Genomic DNA, 20,022 nt, shown 5'->3' with positions numbered 1-20,022 from the left:
GACATTTTTTTTTTAATCTAGTAATTATTTAATATATTAATCTGAAATGTAAGTAAATTAATCTCTCTTTTTGTGATCAATAAAAAATATTATACGACATTATTACACAAATTGACTTAATCCCATAGGAAGCTCAATAAGACATGTGTTGTGGGTACTTAGACAACGATATATACATATAAATACATAGAAAACACACATGACTCAGGAACAAATACGCATCACACAAATAAATGCCCGTACCAGGATTTGAACCTGGGACCATCGGCTTCATAGGCAGGGTTACTGCCCAGTAGGCCAGACCGGTTCTCATGATTAACAGACATATAAATACATAAAAACTTAGAGCATTGATAAAGGGTTGTTGATGACTGGATGCCGAAAAACATGATTTTTAGATGCATATTAGCGCTAAATAATCAGTTGATCATCTCATTAGCAAATACTTGGAATATAAACTGTAGATAAAGTCATGTTTGTCCAAGGCTGTATGTTTTCAGATGCAGGCAGTGGGTCAAATTTGTTGGGAACGAAGACCTGACGATACATCTTCCCATAGAAAAGTAACATTTATTGAAACATGTATGTGCAGAACTTTTTGAAAATAAAGCTTTAAATAAAAAATAAAAAACACGACTTAAAAACTGTATTAAAATAATTCGGGTCCACATTAAGCCCGACCTATCCACTATATAAGATACAACTTAAATGTGGACTCGATGCTAATCTGATTTCGAGTACAAAATTTGTAGACAGGAGCCTATGTTTCAACCCTCCCCATTTTATCGATATCGATAAGAATCGCAAGCGTGTAGCGTACTACACTATTTAAATCGGTTATGTTGGTATTATGGTTCCTTAACAGTTCTTTGTCGTAGATTTTGGTAATGATTTGCGAATCAAACTGAGTCCACTCGCTAGTATGGAAGTCCCGTCTCTTAAAACGTAGTGATTATATGCTCTTGTCAATCCTACGAAATGTCAAATTCTTGTTTTTTTTAGGAATGTTATACCCTGGATGCTAGCCTTTTAAACCAAATCGTATTAGAAATAAAGCAAAGTAAAGCTAGAGACAGGTATTTTAAAACAGGACCAGTTTTGTTAGGACTCATTGAAAGATTTATTAAGTTTTAAATGTAGATAGATAAACACTTTATTCATTTCCACAACATATCTGGTAATTACAAGGAAGGATACTTATTAAATATGAACATGCAGCTTATTCAATATTTATTCACTTAAATACAATGTAAGTTTACAGTATGTCATCACACCAAAGCACTTACACGCTAAGAAATAGTCAAATAAGAAATTACAATTATTTATCGTTCATAAAAAAAAACGAAATAAAGATAAATAAAAAAATACTAATAAAACAAATCATGATTCATTCAAATTATTTAGGAACTGTTTGGCAATACAACATAATAGGGTTGTTTCAAATTTTTTGAAACGCTTGTATTACGTTCTATATTAACTAAAAGTTGCCCTAAAATTCAACTTTTATACTAAAAACGGTTTTAAATATGTTAAATTAACAAAATATATTTTGACAGATGCTTTCGCGCCCAAAACGCTCTTTGAAAATTGTGTGACGTCACAGTTTACGGTTTGACACTTAACCACATACACACGTAGAAGATACGAACTGTCAACTGACATTTTTCATTTGTTGTTTATCGCCTAACTGTCAACAATGTCAATCTGAGAGTTGTGACGTCATCAGAATCTTCAAAAACGTTTCGAGTTTGGTCACGTGACGTGTGCCAAAAGATATTTTAAATTCAATATTTACAAAAATATGGTAATTACAGGTCCCCTAAAAGTAGTTTAACATGTTCTTATAATCCAAAAGAATTTATTGGGATACAATTCTGCTCTAAGATTTGTAGATGGAAACAACCCTATTGGGCAAATTTTCCGGCAAACATGTCAGCCTCCTCGTACTGAGTGACCATTAAGTGCAGTAAAGATATTGCGCACGCGGTAGGAGCGTGTCGAGCGTGGCACGTGCGAGCGGACACGCGCTGCAACTGGCCCGGTCGGCGGCGCGGCGCCACCGCCACGCAGTTCATATCCTGGGGGGACCCTCACCGGAACCACCAATCTGATCCTCTCTAGCACAGCTGGGCAATCCACTCTGTGGTGTACGACAGAAAGATAGTGGACTAACAACAACAACTTCCTCCTCATCCGAAGCGTGTCTAGCCCAACCATCCCGGAGACAAACAATGAAGGGTACTTAAATTAAAAGATAAACTAACGGTATGAACAAAGAAATAAAAACATAAAAGGACATAACCATGTGTCGTGGCAGAGAATTGGCGCTGGCTCAGCATGATGATGCAGCAAGCCACATCGTAAAAGTCAGAATGGCGGGTGTACCTAAATAAAAATAATTGAAAAGCATACCATATTTTTGTACCTAATTAGTACTATTTAGTACCTCCATTAAAAAAAATTGTACCTTGCGGTACGTAAAGTTCTCATCAAAAAACAGTACACCCGCCATCCTGACAGTCATAATGGCGGGTGTACTTTATTACGCTATGTTCCCGTGGTTATTGATAAATTCAAACAACGTTATGTCAATCTGCTGGTTTCTATTTTTATAAGAATTGCTACTAGTTAGTAAAAAAGCTAGTTTTCATGACTTTTTTTTACTTCCAATATTATATAAGTAAAGGTTACAGTTATTCTTGAAGTAAAAGTAATGGTGAATAATAATAAACAAGTTCCAATATACATAATTGATCTAAAGCTGTATATTGCGCATTCTGCCTTAATTTATGTAAATATATAAAAAAACAATTGTTTGCTTAGAAATAGATACCTACAACCTTATTATCATTTTTCCTAAATAATACGGAGATATCTTTTAAAAGGCAATTATGGTACTTGACTAATATAAATACCGCGAATGTAGAATAAGTTTAAAACAAAAAATATAGAGGTATTTTACATACAATTAAAGCGTAACGTGCTTAAGCAATTAAATAATCACATACTTATTTGAAAATCGATATACTGTGACTCAACGTAATGCGCAAAATGTAATTCTTTTACCTCACTCTCCTTAAATTTGTTAAAAATGTCCTTCACATAATCACTCTTTAATCGATCCCGAATTTGCTTGAAAGCATATTTTGCAAGAATACATGAAGCTACCGACTTATTCGTCATCAGTCCGTTTAAGACAGCCATTGTGAATTTCTCAACGCTTTCATCAAATGTACTATAAAAATGCTTATTGAAATAATCCTCAAGATCTGCAGCATACACTTCTGTTACAGTAGGAAAATATTTTTTGTTCAATTCTTCTATCTCATTTGCTATAAATTTGCCGAAAATCGTTCCCAACATATATGCGCCTTCTAGTTTTCTGAATTCTTCAAATAACTCTGGATGTTCTTTGATGCAATGTCTCACGGTTTTAAAATAAAGCATAGTTAAATGCACTGACACGTATTTCTCAAACCACTTCTCTACAGGTAAAAACCCGTGCATCCATTCAGTGATTTTCTCCAACACGGGCAGACACGATACGTATTTAGAATTGAAATATGCTTTGTTGTATCTTAGATAAAACAGAAAAGAATCAATGAAATCTTGATCTGGAGGGTCTTTGCGGGAAGATTTTTTCCACAACAATTCAAGTCGATTAAGTAATGGTAATCCTACCTTACTAAATCTTTCCTCCAACATATCTTCAGTAGTACTAAGAACAAGGAATTTGGCAATTGTCTGTGTATACAAAAACCTGCATTCCCTTTTATTATAATCCATTGCTTTCGTTGGAAAATAATCCTCGAGTAAAGCATCGTTCGCGTCGTAAATATATTTCTCGTCTAACTTTGGTAAAACAGCAGGGATTTTCAAAAAAGCATTCCACTCCAAATCAGGCACACGCTGTTTAAATGCTAAGTAGACAAGGAAGCAATACTCAGCCTTAATAGCTTCTGGTACTGATTCTGCTGATTCTAAGTAGGAACCCAATTGCCGAGGATCTGCTTCAGAAATGCGTGACTTCACCATGTCCCAAACACTTGGGTCTGAATTATCTCCCTTATAATGGAAGTATCGCAATGCCGCTTGGAGCGCTTTAGTAGGTCTTTCAGAAGAATATACTTTGAATACATCCCGTTCTTTGTCGACTCGTCTCGCTAGTACCAGTGCCAGTCGGTACGTGCGCCTCCAGGACAAAGTCTTAGTAAGACACTCTTCAACATCGACTTTTCTACATGTAGCTATGCGGTTCGCTACAGCCTTAGCCCCTGCTTTACGCCATCCGAAGGATTCCAAGTCGAAAGCTGGTCTAACAAAGTGTGCGTTAGCTCTAAACGCGGCAGCCAGTCGTCGCTTAGTTGTTTTTGGAGGCGCTGCATCGAAGGTTTCTAAAAGCGAAGGAAAAGTAGAACCAGAAAGCAGTGCCAGGGGCCTAGCTAGCATTAGACGTCCTGGTTTAGTTCCAGATTTTTCTGAAAAGTGAGCGTTGGCCTTTGCTACCGTTTTCTCGATCTCAGAAGTGGCTCGATGTTCTAGCATAGCGCAATACCGTTTCCCCAATCCGTCCTTCTCCATGAAGAAAAGCGCTAATTTCTGAAAAAACCTTTTATGTTGCAAATTTTTAGCGTCGATATTTTTTTCATATTCTTCAGTGTTCTCGAGAATAGATATATCGTGTCTCAGTGCATTGATATAAGACTCGTCAGTCTGATACATTTCAAAGAATTCTTTTATAAGACGTTTTCTCGCCACTCTAGCGTCATAAAGTTGACTGAGCAACCATTTAGTATCTGTTCGCAATTCATCATCATCAGAATTCCAATACCACTTTACAGATGATGCTATTGCATCGATTGTGCCAGGAAAATAGTCATACCGCATATTGTATGACTCTAACGTATTTAACAAGTACCGCAGTTGCTTCAACTTGGGTTTTTCTTGGGACTGAGCGTCTTCTAGAAGCAACGCCGGTAGACGAGTGGTAACACGACTACGCTCTTCAACCGTAAAAGAATACTCTTTTAAAGTATCGAAGTCAGTCAAAAACTTTTCCCAAACTGCCTGACGCGGTTTAACGTTAGCGAGCAAATCTCGTATCACTACTGCATGCAGTCCCTCGCGGCAATCCGCTTCATGAGCGCTTCCATCTAAACCCAGTCCGTGTCCCCATTCTAAGAGCCTCACCCAATACTCGCTCGGCAGACGCCACACAAACGCTCGCTTTACCAAACTCCTGATAATAGCAGCTCGAATATGGACGGGCTCGTTCTTGTACTGCAATAGAAGATCTAATAAAGACACTAGGTCTTCAGTGCGCCCACCAGTCTTACTCACGAGAACAAGGAGCATGAACTGCCGGTTCTGTGGAGAGCTCTCAGCTCTTAACTGTTTTTTGAGATCATTATAAGTTTGCTTGTAATTAGAGAAACGATATTTGTCAAACAGCTGGTCTAAAAGCGTTTCCTTGCATCCCCATTGAACATATTCCCGTTTATTTAGAAACGGCATACGAAGAGACTCACCACAATCCATTAAACAATCCTCTAAGTCGTAATAAGGGTCGAAGTGTCTTATTTCGGCATCATCAAATAGGCTTGTCTGAGGTGTTTTTAACTTTGGCGGAGTTGGTATCGGATACGGCCATTCTTTTACAGTGGCTCCAAATGCTTTATCAACGAATACTAAATTCTTGAAGGCTGTTCTTTCGTCTTTACTTAAGCGTTTTATTAGGGGCTCCACGTTTTGGTATGAAAACCAAGAATTTAGATACTCTGCTCTTGCTAGTTTAAACACCAGATCCTTGATTTCTTCTGAACTTAAATATTTTGCTACTGTTTTAGTATCAAGAAACCATACAGTATACAACTCTGGCTTACACAGAAATCTGTTTTTGTGGTGTTTCATTATATACTTTGAAATTGCAGAGTTCAATGCACTGAACTCCTGATGAACGAAGAAGTTTTCTATTATATAGAAAAATACATCAGCATCCGATTTTAAAAGATATTTTACATTAGCGAAAAACTTGGAATCATTCTCTAGATAATATTTCAAAAGTTTTTCATTGTTCTTTAAATTATCGTAATAAATCTTCATGATTTGAGGAATCTTTTCACTAAGGCGTTTCAATAACTTCGGCGTGATTTTGTCCAATATGTCACTGAATTCACCTAATATGTATTCGTTGTAACAATGCCACAGAAATTTGGCAGCTATATCGAAATTCTGATCTTTATAATACTGGTAAAATTCTTTACATCGTTCTGGATCTTTTAAATGAATCTGGATCCAGTGTCTCATCTTGTTCACAGCTGGTAGTGTCATCTGAGGGAAGAGTTCATGTTCTAGGTAACTTGCGTTGATTATCTTCGAATGTTCTGGATCTAGAAACCATAGGCTTTTTAACGCTCTGCTAACGTACAGCATATCATAATCTTTAAGGGTGTATATGATATAATCTACGTTCTTATTCTTTGACGCAAGGTCTATATTGAAAAGTCGTTCTAAGGAAGATTCTTCAGGAAGTTTCTGGTCGGGGACAGGTGTGTTTTGGAGGTAAGCCTCATTGACCAAAGTGTTGAAGCTCCGATGTCGTTGTCCCAGGTTTCCTGATAAGTTGATTGAAGGAGTCATCTGAAAGTATAAGTATTTTAGTGCTAGTATTGAAATGTGAATGTACTGATATATAAATAAATATTGTAGGGACATTCTTACACAAATTGACCAAGTCCCACGGTAAGCCAAGAAGGCTTGTGTTGTGGGTACTCAGACAGCGATATGTATATAGTATACAAATACTTAGGGCCTCCGCTAGCTGGCGCGGGTGCACGGAGCGGACGAGCGGGTTAACGAAAAATAGTATGAGCGACGCTAACTGAAGCGGACGCGTGCGGCGGATTTCACCTACAAATAGCACCCGCGTGCGTGCGCACGCGGCGGGCGTCCGCATCAGCTAGCGTAGGCCCTTAAATACATAGAAAACATCCATGACTCAGGAATAAATACCTGTGCTCATCACACAAATACATGCCCTTACCGAGATCCGAACCCAGGACCATCGACTACATAGGCAGGGTCAAGAAGTATTCATATGCTAATAATAACAAGAGCATGTCGGGCCACGCTCAGTGTAGGGTTCCGTAGTTACTCTTCCGTCACAATAAGCTAAACTGGAGCTTAAAGTATAGTAAATTGTTAACCAAGGGATGAAACGGTACCTTTCACCTGAGTTAAACAAATAGGCAAATTTGCATAATCAGTACCTAACCTAATTAAAATAAGTCTTTTTACTATGAAGGGAAAACTTTTTGCGATAACTCAAAAACAGCTAAACTGATCATGTCCGCTATAGTTTTCATTTAATGTCTTTCTTAAGCTCTACTTCCACGATTTTTTTCATATTTTTTGGACCTATGGTTCAAAAGTTAGAGGGGGGGGGACACATTTATTTTTCTTTCGGAGCGATTATCTCCGAATATATTCACTTTATCAAAAAATGTTTCTTGAAAACCCCTATTAGTTTTGAAAGACCTTTCCAACGATACCCACACTCTAGCCTCGTGGCGCCCACGCGCCTTTTGATAAACCAAAATAAACATGGCGACTCCAGCCCAGAACTTTTTTCAAGTAACTTTCAATTACCGCTCATGCGCCTTTCAGAAGGTCATATTAGTAAACTCTGTCTAGATTTTTGAAATTTCGCGGGTCAAAGAAATAATTTATTCCGATTTCTGAACGAAATATTAGGGAACAGTTTCCGGTATGCTACCATTAGCTGTCACAATTGACAGATGTAATTTTTTTGATAAATGGACGGCGCGACGGCGGTATGGCTGGCTCACGAACACGTGGTAAGTAAATCGCATTTTATTATGATAATCCGTGACTGTAGAGTATGTTTTTTGCAAAAAGTTGCTAATGAATGGGTAATTCTTAAATGGAGATAATTATTTCGCATTTTTATAGCATAAATTCTTCGAAATCTTGGTTTGAAATAATATGTACTTTGTGAAGTCGGTTGGGTCGAAGCTAGTACTAAAAATATCTTAATGTTTTTAGTTGGTGGCTTTATGTTATGCTGGTTTATGAAATATTACTAATATGAAAATGTTACTTTTTCACTAATAATTTAATACTCTTTACACTACTAAGTTTTCGTGTCTAGTCTGTGTAGATACACTTATCTAGCACTATTCTAACCCAGTATTGTTAGCCAGAGGTTCAGGATTGCATTGATCACCTATACGTAAGGTGTTTTAATCACAGGTTTGCGGGATGAAGAAATCTAAGCCTTTATGGGCGATGGTAACCTGGACAATTCGGAGTTTGGAGATGACGGAGAAGCGGATGCAGATTTTACAATAGAAGAATTTTAAGATTTTGTTATTATTATAAGAATTTAATGAGTAAACCAAACCTAAGCCTTGTAATATGAGACTGATTAAAGAATAACTGTAATAGAAGTAAGTCATTTAATTGAAAAATAACTGAAATAAACATATTAATCCAAACGAAGTTATTAATTTTACATCACTTAATAATTCCTTCTAATCTAGTAATTGTGGCCCAGTGGCCTTTGTAAAGAACAAAAGGTAGACAAATAATTGAATTGAAAAACACATGCTAATATAATCATAATTATACCCCGAAAGTTTCACTTCAAACCGATAACTCTAACACATAAAAATTTCAATTCGAAATCTTGGGCGGATAGGACTATAACTATTAAACTAGATTTTGCTTGGTGCGCGGGGCCCGTGGGCCCCGCGGTGTGCATGGTGCTGTAGTTGGTATTGTTGTTTTTGTAGTTGGTGCTGCTGTTAGTGTTGTTGTTGATGAGTTGTTGTTGTAGGTTTAGAGTAGAGGTGTAAAGTTTGTTTTCCAAAGGGAAAAGGTAAAGCAGTTAGAGTTTTGCTTGGTGCGCGGGGCCCGGGGGCCCCGCGGTGTGCATGGTGCTGTTGTTAGTATTGTTGTTTTTGTAGTTGGTGCTGTTGTTGATGTTGTTGATGATGAGTTATTGTTGTAGGTGCCGTTGTTTGAGTGAAAAAGTGTGTTTTCCAAAGGAAAGAAGTGGTGCAGTTGTACTTTTGCTGCGCGTGCGAGCATGCAGTCGGCCTCGCGTATGTTGTTATTAATGTTGTTGTTAATGTGTTGTTGTTGTAGTGTTTGTTGTTGTTGCCGTTGTTTTAATGAAAAAGTTTGTTTTCCAAAGGGAAAAGGTAAAGCAGTTGTACTTATGCTTACAAAGAATGGTCCGCGTGCGAGCACGCACTCTCGCAGCTCGGCCTTCGGCCTCGCGTGCTTGGGTGATCCAATGGGACGCTCCGGGCCTTCGGCCCTACGCGGAGCTCGGCCTTCGGCCTTCGCAATATAGTTACTTTGGGGGTTGAAGTGAAGTTGGAGCTTAAACACGACCCAATAGTAAAAGTGTCTTGACAAGCTCAGCCGTTTCGCTTGTCTAAGACACTTTTACTATTGGGTCGTGTTTAAGCTCCAACTTCCCCGCTGGCGAGCCTCGAAGGGGACGCTTCGGGCCTTCGGCCCTACGCGGAGCTCGGCCTTCGGCCTTCGCTAGCCTCGACGCTTCGCCGTCGGGCCTTTGGCCCGCCGGCTCCGCTTATTAAGACAGTTGACTTGTTACCGATTCGCTTTATCACTTTTCCCGTCTTTTGTTGTTATTAATATAAAGAATATTTGTTTTCCAAAGGGGAAAGGTAATGCGGTTGTACTTTCGCTTTGGGCCGCACTCTCGCAGCTCGGCCTTCGGCCTCGCGTGCTTGGGCGATCCAATGGGACGCTCCGGGCCTTCGGCCCTACGCGGAGCTCGGCCTTCGGCCTTCGCTGAGTTTCGAAGCTCAGCGTCGGGCCTTCGGCCCGCCGCTTCGCTTATTAAGATACTCGGGGAGGGTTGGTTTCGCTTCGGGAGTAGTGCGGAAAGTTGGAGCTTAAACACGACCCAATAGTAAAAGTGTCTTGACAAGCTCACGTCGGGCCTTCGGCCCGCCGTTTCGCTTGTCTAAGACACTTTTCCTATTGGGTCGTGTTTAAGCTCCAACTTCCCCCTCTCAGGTGACGCTTCGGGCCTTCGGCCCTACGCGGAGCTCGGCCTTCGGCCTTCGCTAGCCTCGACGCGTCGCCGTCGGGCCGTCGGCCCGCCCGCTCCGCTTATCAAGACAGTTGACTTGGTAGAACGCTTGGGAGCACCTTGTGCACGCAGCTCGGCCTTCGGCCTCGCTTTAAATTACTGGGGGTTGCACGCTTGGGGGTCGGGGTGAAGGCTCCGGGCCTTCGGCCCTCCGCCGGGGTCGGCCTTCGGCCTCCCAGCCTGAAGCTCGCCCTTCGGGCTCGCTTAACACAGTTTTTATATAGGATTTCGCTTTGTTCCTCACGCCCGCAGCTCGGCCTTCGGCCTCGCCCAAAATTACTGGGAGTGGGACACGCTTGGCCACTCCGGGTGAAGCTCCGGGCCTGGCGGCCCTCCGCGGGGTCGGCCTTCGGCCTCCCAGCCTGAAGCTCGCCCTTCGGGCTCGCTTAACCTACTTGAAAATTTGACTTTGCCCCTGTCCGCCGCCATTTTGGATTTTTCCAAAAAACTTTTTTTCATATGGTAATCTTGGCCTCCAGACTCGGCCGCATGCAAAATCTCAGCGCGCTCGGACCAACATTAAAAAAAGAAAAAAAAAAAGTCGGCCATTTTGAATTTTTTTTTGATGCAGTTTTATTTGTCTCGGGGCCCTCTATGACATTTGGTCGAGCACCCCCCACCTATCACGCACCGTTTGAGAGTTGCCATACAAAAGTAAACTGGCCATTTTTCCGCCATCATGGATTTTTTTCAAATTTTTTTTTTTCCATAGGAGTCATTGGGGCTCCGAGATACCGCGACCAAAACTTCAGAGCGCTCGGACCTTTTTGAAGTTTTAGAAAAAAAAAAAGTCGGCCATTTTGAATTTTTTTTTTCTTATTCAGATTCCACTCGGAGCCCTCTATGACATTTGGTCGAGCTCCCCCGACCTATCTCTCACCGTTTAGCATGTGGGGGATTCGAAAAAAAATCCCATACAAATTTTTGTTCGAGCTAAAAAAAAAAAAAAATTTTTTTTCGAATGCCGGGGCCCATATGTACCCACATACCGGTTCTCGGCGCTCTCGGACCGTTTTGAAATTTCGGCGCCATTTTGAGTCGGCCATTTTGAATTTTTTTAAATGCCATTCCATTCGTCTCGGGGCCCTCTATGACATTTGGTCGAGCACCCCCCACCTATCTGTCACCGTTTAAAAGTTGCCATACAAAATAAAAGTGGCCATGGTGTCCGCCATCTTGGATTTTTTCCAAATTTTTTTTTTCCATACCGATCTAGAGGGCCCCGAGATTCCGTGACCGAAATTTGAGCGCGCCGGGACCGACTTGAAAATCGGCCGCCATTTTGAATCCGCCATTTTGAAAAAAAAAATGGCGGCCTCCGAAACTGCCCAGGGTCCTCTGTGACATTTGGTCGAGCACCCCCCCACTATCTCCCACCGTTTAGCCGGGCCGTCAAACATTTTTCTGTCCCGATCCGGTAGACCGAATGTCGGATTTTTCCGGAGGTCACCGGACCGCCCCCTGTACGACCGTACCAAACTCGAATCCCCCCCGCGCCTCTTTCCGGGAGAACAATTCGTGTCAATTAATGTTCGGGCTGCAGCTTTATATAATATAGAAGCCAAAAGTCAAAATATTCTTTATTCAAATAGGCCTAGCAACAAGCACTTTTAAATCGTCAAATTTTACAAATATCATCTTAATCTAAATATCAGAGCAATTTATTGATGCAGTTATTATTGTTCTAAAAAAAACATTGAACTATTATAGATATGGTAAACTTAATAATAAGAATTTCACAAAAAGATCGTCAAACATCAAAATTGTATAAAAATACTAGTCTAGAACCTTTCTAGAATAAAATCTAAATGTCAAAAAATACGGTATATATATATATACATTGAATTATCAATTTCATCATTAATAACATAACAATAAATAATTCATTCTTTACAATCACACTTAATTCCACGGTGTTTCATCATTCATGTAGTCTTGTGTGCTATAATAGGCTTTAGAGATAAGCTTACGTTTTACATAATTTTTAAATTTACTAACAGACAATTCAGTTATAATATTAGGAAGTTTATTGTAAAATCTTACACAATTACCCATGAATGATTTCTTAATTTTATGGAGCCTAGTGAAGGGCACTGCGAGCTTATGCTTATTTCTAGTATTAATATTATGTATTTCACAGTTTTTCTTAAAACTGGCAATGTTTTTATGTACATACAGAATATTCTCATAAATATATTGACAGTGCACTGTCATTATGTTAATGTCCTTAAACTTATCTCTAAGTGTGTCTCTATGGTACATTTTATATATTGCACGAATAGCCCTCTTCTGCAGAATAAAAATGGTATTTATCTCTGAAGCACTACCCCATAGTAAAATACCATATGACATAATGCTATGAAAGTAACTAAAGTAAACTAATCGAGCTGTTTTCACGTCTGTTAACTGACGGATCTTGCTCACTGCAAAAGCTGCAGAACTCAGTCTATTCGAGAGATTAGCAATATGGGGACCCCATTGTAGTTTAGAATCTAAAGTTATACCAAGAAAAACTGTGCTATCTACTAGTTCCAATTCCTCATCCTTGACAATGACACCTGTTTGCTCATTCCTTATGTGACTTGTAACAAACTTAATGCACTTAGTCTTTTTCTCATTTAACAATAAATTATTAACATTAAACCAATTTACTACTTTAGAAATAGCATTGTTTACATCACTGCAAGCTTGTTGCTGTCGTTTGACTTTGAAAATAAGTGAGGTATCGTCTGCAAACAATACTATGTCATGGTGGGTCTTTACAAGGTAAGGCAGGTCATTAATGTAGATAAGGAACAGGAACGGCCCCAATATTGATCCCTGCGGTACACCCATAGAGACCAATGACCCCGGTGATCGCTGTCCACTCACATCAACCCTTTGTATTCTACCGTGTAAGTAAGACTTTATTAAATTCAGTGCCGAGCCTCTTACTCCATAATAGTGCAGTTTCCTGATCAATGTTTCATGACAGACGCAATCGAAGGCCTTAGATAAGTCACAGAAGATACCTAAAGCATCCTGTGACTCCTCCCAGGCATCGAAGATCTGTTTAATTAGCTCAACACCAGCGTCGGTTGTTGAGCGACCTCGTGTAAAACCAAATTGTTTGTTGTGCATTAGATTATTAATGTTAAAATGTTTCAATAACTGACTCAAAACTATTTTTTCAAAAATTTTGCTGAATGTTGGTAACACTGATATCGGTCTAAAGTTAGTGGGGTCGGATGTGCTACCTGATTTAAATAAAGGAGTGACTTTACTATGTTTCATTAGATCAGGAAACTCACCGCAGTCAACACTGTTATTAAATATAACTACCAGGTCAGGCGCTACAACTTCTATTAAGGATTTGACAGTATGAACGGAGACTCCCCAAAGGTCACTAGTTTTTTTTACATTAATTGATTTAAACGCCTTTAATATATCTGAGGCACTCACATGTTCAAAATTAAGGTTTCTAGTACATTCTGGGACATTCTCTTCTAACAGTGTAACGGCATACGAGGGTGATGAATTTAAGTTCTTAGTTGTGGAAGCTGGTACCTCGGTGAAGAATTTTTCAAATTCTGTTGCTACATCTAAACTGGAATCTACGATTTTGTCATCAATTTTTAGTTTAAGATCTTTCATCCTTTGCTTTGATCTACCAGTCTCCACATTAATTACTTTCCACGTTGTTTTAATTATATCAGAGCTAGTTTTTATTGTTTGACTTAAATAATTACGCTTAGCGATATGGCAATCTATTTTAAACTTCTTCGAATATTGTTTAACATATTCCTTAAATTCATCACTCGTATTGAACCGCCGTTCCTCATACAAGGCATACAATGCACGTCTTCGTTGATGTAACTCTGCAGTAGCCCACTCACTAAAAACTGATGCATCACTAACCATGACCGATTTTGTAGTAAATATCGCATTATAATTTTCCATAAAAGTGTGAAAGAATGAATTATACATATCATTAGGACTCATGTTGGAAGACAGAAAGGGTAGCGCCTGAATTAAACTTTGTTTCATTCGTTCCACGCGGTCAGAGGTTACTGGTACAAAAGTTATTTGTTTTCGCAAGGTATTTTTCCTTACAGCCTCAAACACCATTAATTGGCCTAAGTGGTCTGATTCTAACTTGCTGATTACATTTTTAGCGGTAGGAAAAATATCAGTGAAAATATTATCTATACAGGTGGCACTAGTGGCAGTCACTCTAGTAGGCTCCATAAACATGTGGTTGAGATTACATGATTTGAAAAGATTCAACAATCTACAACTTACTGTTGAATTTTCCAAAATATTTACATTATAGTCGCCGCATATAAGTAATTTCTTACTAGAAGGTGATATTTTAAGTAGGACGGATTCCATTATGCTTTCAAATATTTCAAAATTACTTAAAGGCGGCCTATACACACAGACAACAATAAATTGCTCCAATTCTACTGCACTTAGTTCTATAGTCCGCTCAACAGACATGGATACAATGTCCTTACGTTCCTTAAATTTTAACTGACTATTTAATATAATTAATGACCCACCATGTATGGAACTAAGTCTGGTGAACGAACTGCCCACCTGGTGATTATTAAATTGAGGCATTAATTCATTATTATTCAACCAATGTTCAGTAATACATAAAATATCAATATTATAATCATTCAAAAAAAGTTCAATCTGTAAATCTTTTCCTCTAATACATTGAATGTTTTGATGCACCAGGTGGATGTACATTCCATGTTTGCAGTATTTTTCATCAGATTTACTAAAAGCTAAATTGCCAGAGACAGATTCTTTTGTCTTAAGAGCTAATTTAAATTATTGGTTATGACTGGAACCAAAACCAAGTTCATACCGGTCTGCTCAATAGAAGCAGGATAAACTGCCAAATTTTTGGCAGAAATGTCAAACAAATATGATAGCGACAAAGCTATTTGTCTTTTATAATAATTTGAAAGGTATAACTTACCTTTAGTCCAAAAAACCATAGGCATATGGTATTTGCTAACAAATTTGTTAGTGTCAATTATACTAAACTTATCACTATATGTACAAAGATTATATAAAAATATATTTAACTTACACCTAGTGTTATTTTCTGCCTCTGACATTTGATCACAATAGGGGAATGTGAAAATAATAATTTCATTCACTATAAGTGTCTTTAATTGTTCAAAGAATTTTATTAAATTATTTTTATTCACATTACCCCTATTCCCCATAAGAATAAGCAGTGTTGTCTTTGAATTAATAGTACTATCATTTAAAATTCGTTTTGAGAGATTTTCAAGGCTACTATGAGGCAGACAATTGTTGATTGTACTAAGTCCCTTTAAGTAATAGTTTAAAAATGTGCTCATATTGCTTCCAATTTCATCACAGTACATAATGACATTAGGTTCAGGTGTGCTTTGTTGTGTAGTGTGGAAGGAGCTATCATCATTTTGTTGTGATGGAGTCAAACTGTCACACAGGTTCGGCTCGAGTGCTCGACTCGACGAATGACCATTCATTTGCATACAAGCACATGACTGGCCATTGGTCAGAGACTCAACCCGCTCTGAATTTTGCCTAATTTGGGATATTAAATCATCCATGGCTAAAGAATATTCATTGATAACTTTTTTTGAACTCTCATTTATTGCATCTAAGGATTTAATTGAATCCTCCAAACTCTGAACTTTTAATTTTAATGTCTGTGTGTCAGTTTCATATTGTAATTTACTATGTTCTAACTTCTTATGTCCTATAAGAAGGACGGTCGGGTCATAGTTAAAGAAGAGCCAAAAAAGCCTTGGGCGCCACGAGGCTAGGGTTGAAGCGAAAAAAAAAATTCACCCCCACTTTACGTGTAGGGGAGGTACCCTTAAAAATATTAATTTTTTAGATTTTATTGTACGACTTTGTCGGCTTTATTGATTTATATATCCATGCCAAATTTTTCTTGCCAGCTTTCTAGCACTAACGACCACGGAGCAAAGCCTCGGACAGACAGACAGACAGACGGACATGGCGAAACTATAAGGGTTCCTTTTTATGCCATTTGGCTACGGAACCCTAAAAAAAGGATAATTTAGGATAGGCCAGTAAACAAAATATATATAAAAATCTTAGTTTAAGGCAAATTTTCATCAATTTCAAATAAAATGAAAAACTAAATAATTCCAATACCGGACCTCTGATATTGGTTCCACTCAATACCGGTATTCAATATCGTAAAACGGTGCGATAGTCCGGCATTTCGAGATTCCGTTATTCATACCCTACATAGAAGGCATTTAAAGGGTTGTAAAATAAATTGATTTAACGTTATATTTACTCCTATATCATAAAATATTTTACAGTACATATGGTGGTACTTTTCCACACTAGTGCGTAAATTAGTACATTATGTAACTATGTCGAAAATTTAAAGGGTCGTATGTACTGTAAAACGTTGTACGATACATGTGCGAATAGGTAATTCGCAACTCGTGTCGATTTAAAACACGCCCTTCGGTCATGTTTTAATTTATCGCCACTCTTTATGGTGTTCCTATTTTTCGCACTTGTATCATGAATAACTATTACTCATGAAAATATATTTTTACTTTTAGCTTGATACATATGTACATATGTACATGTTTAGCTCCTTGCACTACCTGTTGACTTTTGTATGAGTTCGAAATTTCCTGCTACCTAAAGGTTGTCTGGAAGAGATCGCTCTTTAGCGATAAGACCGCCTGTTGTTACCTGGTTCTATTTTCCTTTCAAATTCATTTGTAGTTTTACATGTATATAAAATGTATAATTGTTGGTGCAATAAAGAATATTTACTTACTTCCTTACTTACATATGACAGGTCTAATAATGACGAATTATCTAATACATAATATACAGTATCATTCAATATTATGACAAATATTTAATAAATACAAATAAAAGCAAGGAGATTGGAATCTCAATGGAACATTATTTATTATTCAATGAGAAGTAGATAAGTAAAAATATAACTACTTATGAATAAAGTATTATTAGTAAAGTATTATTGTAGTATTACTTGGTGCGTACATACAGAGCTATTTATTTAGTTAGATTTGATTTAGTGTAATTTACTAACATTTAGTTTCATTTATTTCGTATTATAGGAACTATTCTATAATAAAATCACATTGTTAATAACAATGCACCATGCACCCATTGACATATAACTAAGGACGGGGCTTACAGAGAACAAGAATGGGGCCAGTACAGCGGTGTCAGTTAATTAGACTGCACGATTGGCTCAAATTCGTGAGTGGCACCACTGAACTAGAACCATTATTAGTGCACCTTACTTTATAAGTGCTCAATAATAACAAAACTTCTTCTGTATAATAGTATTGTTAATCATTAAAAACTTGACATCAGGCAGGCGTTAATGCTTGTTTGCCACCAACGTCGTATAAAGAAAAAGAATGTCATTGAATGACAAGTTAATAAGTAAATCTGCGCACTTTTATTTAATATTTGTGACAATCCAAATCAAAAGGGACCTTATGGCGGTCGGCGCTAACGCCATTATTAGCGGCGCGCCGATACTAATGAGGTACTACGGGACGTAAGCGTCGACCGCCATAAGGTCCTTTTTAATATGGATTGTCACATTTGCCTAGACTATAAGCTCAAACAAATATATAAAATCGGAGATTGCAAAATAACTATTAATGTTTACCTTGGTTGAATCTGCAATGTGAATTTCAGTTTTCAATATGACAATATTTAGATAACAAACCGGCTTCAAAATACAACAAAAGTCAACAAACGGAAACGTATTTACGTATTGTATTGTACTGTGGAAAGTAAAATGACATCAATGACATCATCCTTAAGCACACTACACACTGCCCAACCAATTTTTGTATTTTTTGTTACTAAGACCATAGATATAATATTCCTGAAGATGAAGCATAGATGGTAGAATCGTATAGATGTGCTATACGCACGCGCCCGTGAGGGACAGAACATACGCAATGCGCCATAGACATACAAATTAAAAATACATTCCTGACAACATACCAAAAACAAACTATGTAATTCGGTTGGATTATTTGTTGTCCAATATAAGAATGGTGGGCAACAAAAAGCGTCTCCGTCTCTTAGGACTTTTTAGACGTAGGTGGAAAGGAAAAGTGAGACTATGACAAGGACAAACAATAATAGCGCTTTCTCTGCTACTCCTACTGAAAGTTACATAAGATAAGACTGTCCCGTTCGGTTATTTCAGTTAGTACCCAGTGCTAGAGGGCCTACCGGGAAAATCGAAATAGGGTTGTTTCCATCTACAAATCTTAGGGCAGAATTGTATCCCAATAAATTCTTTTGGATTATAAGAACATGTTAAACTACTTTTAGGGGACCTATAATGACCATATTTTTGTAAATATTGAATTTAAAATATCTTTTGGCACACGTCATGTGACCAAACTTGAAACGTCATTGAAGATTCTGATGACGTCACAACTCTCGGATTTACACTGTTGACAGTTAGGCGATAAACAACAAATGACAAATGTCAGTTGACAGTTCGTATCTTCTACGTGCGTATGTAGTTATGTGTCAAACCGTAAACTGTGACGTCACACAATTTTCAAAGAGCGTTTTGGGCGCGAAAGCATTTGTCAAAATATATTTTGTTAATTTAACATATTTAAAGTCGTTTTTAGTATAAAAGTTGAATTTTAGGGCAACTTTTAGTTAATATAGAACGTAATACGAGCGTTTCAAAAAATTGGAAACAACCCTATTCGCAAATTGCGGGGATCTTTCTCTTTTACTCTCACTACTACGTAATTAGAGTGACAGAGAAAAATGCCCGCAATTGACGAACTTCGATTTTCGCGGTAGGCCTCCAGTTGCCAAGACAATTCAAAGCCAAATACCACCCAATACTATCTACCCACGAACTACTAGATACTATTATTCTTTTTCTTTAATAGTCTTGATTTTTCTTTAATGAAACGTTTAAAGAAAAATCTTTTTTATCTTTTGTGTGTTTTGTTTGCAATTCCCTACGCATAGTAACAAAAGTAATCCCAACTAATAACAGTGTTAAAAAGTCATCGTATAAATAGGTAATTTAAAAAAAAACACTTCAAAATAAACATCGACATTAATGGCGTTATTCATAAACGCGTTACTGGCCTGGGGGCCTACCGCGAAAACCGAAATTCGCACATTGCGGGGATCTTTCTCTTTTACTCTTAGTAAGACGTCATTAGAGTGACAGAGAAAAATGCCCGCAATTGACGAATTTCGATTTTCCCGGTAACCGCCCTGAATTAGCTATGAATCGTTTGTCTTTATCCGTCATTTTGACTTGTGTATTTGTAAGAAAGGGATAAAACATAATTTAACTAAATCAGGCCCATAAAGTTTTATAAATAAGGGCGTTTGCCTTTACTATTTGATATTCTTAAATTGTTATTTTTTATACCTAAACTGAATATAATGCATTGTTTACACACCTGGTTCGATACGACACACTTAGCGAATGAAATATTGAATGAATTATTTTTATCGCTTAAATATGGTGAAATTGTAATACCCTAGTCATATCATTATATAATAATAAAGGAGGAATATCTTAACCAAGAGAATAAAATATTATTTTAGTTAACAGTTCACGTAGCCAGCATGCCAATAGGGTTGTTTCCATCTACAAATCTTAGGGCAGAATTGTATCTCAATATTCAATTCAATTCAAATATACTTTATTCATGTAGGCCTAGCAACAAGCACTTATGAATAGTAAGACAGTATTACATATAATTATCTTAATCTAATTATCAGAGCAATTTATTGATGTTGTAAATATTATTCCATATATAATACTAATGAATATAATTCATAGA

At 37.7% G+C, this 20,022-nt stretch overlaps 1 protein-coding gene across 1 annotated transcript; it reads right to left on the bottom strand.

The window, feature by feature from the left end:
* Positions 1-1,213: 1,213 nt before the first annotated feature.
* LOC133532403 (uncharacterized) lies at positions 1,214-18,610 on the bottom strand. The gene is made up of 2 exons (XM_061871045.1): positions 17,844-18,610; positions 1,214-6,639 (listed from the first exon to the last, which is right to left on the bottom strand). Exon 2 carries the CDS (start codon positions 6,637-6,639, stop codon positions 3,001-3,003), a length of 3,639 nt encoding a protein of 1,212 aa, XP_061727029.1. The 5' UTR covers positions 17,844-18,610; the 3' UTR covers positions 1,214-3,000.
* Positions 18,611-20,022: the final 1,412 nt, after the last annotated feature.

The sequence above is a fragment of the Cydia pomonella genome, chromosome 27 (genome assembly GCF_033807575.1).
Source record: "Cydia pomonella isolate Wapato2018A chromosome 27, ilCydPomo1, whole genome shotgun sequence".
In the NCBI taxonomy this organism is placed as follows: domain Eukaryota; kingdom Metazoa; phylum Arthropoda; class Insecta; order Lepidoptera; family Tortricidae; genus Cydia; species Cydia pomonella.
This window is presented reverse-complemented; position numbering and strand designations above follow the sequence as displayed.

Bases quoted from the DNA above. Each gene is read 5' to 3' on its own strand.
- LOC133532403 (XM_061871045.1), bottom strand. From the start codon at position 6,639: ATGACTCCTTCAATCAACTTATCAGGAAACCTGGGACAACGACATCGG.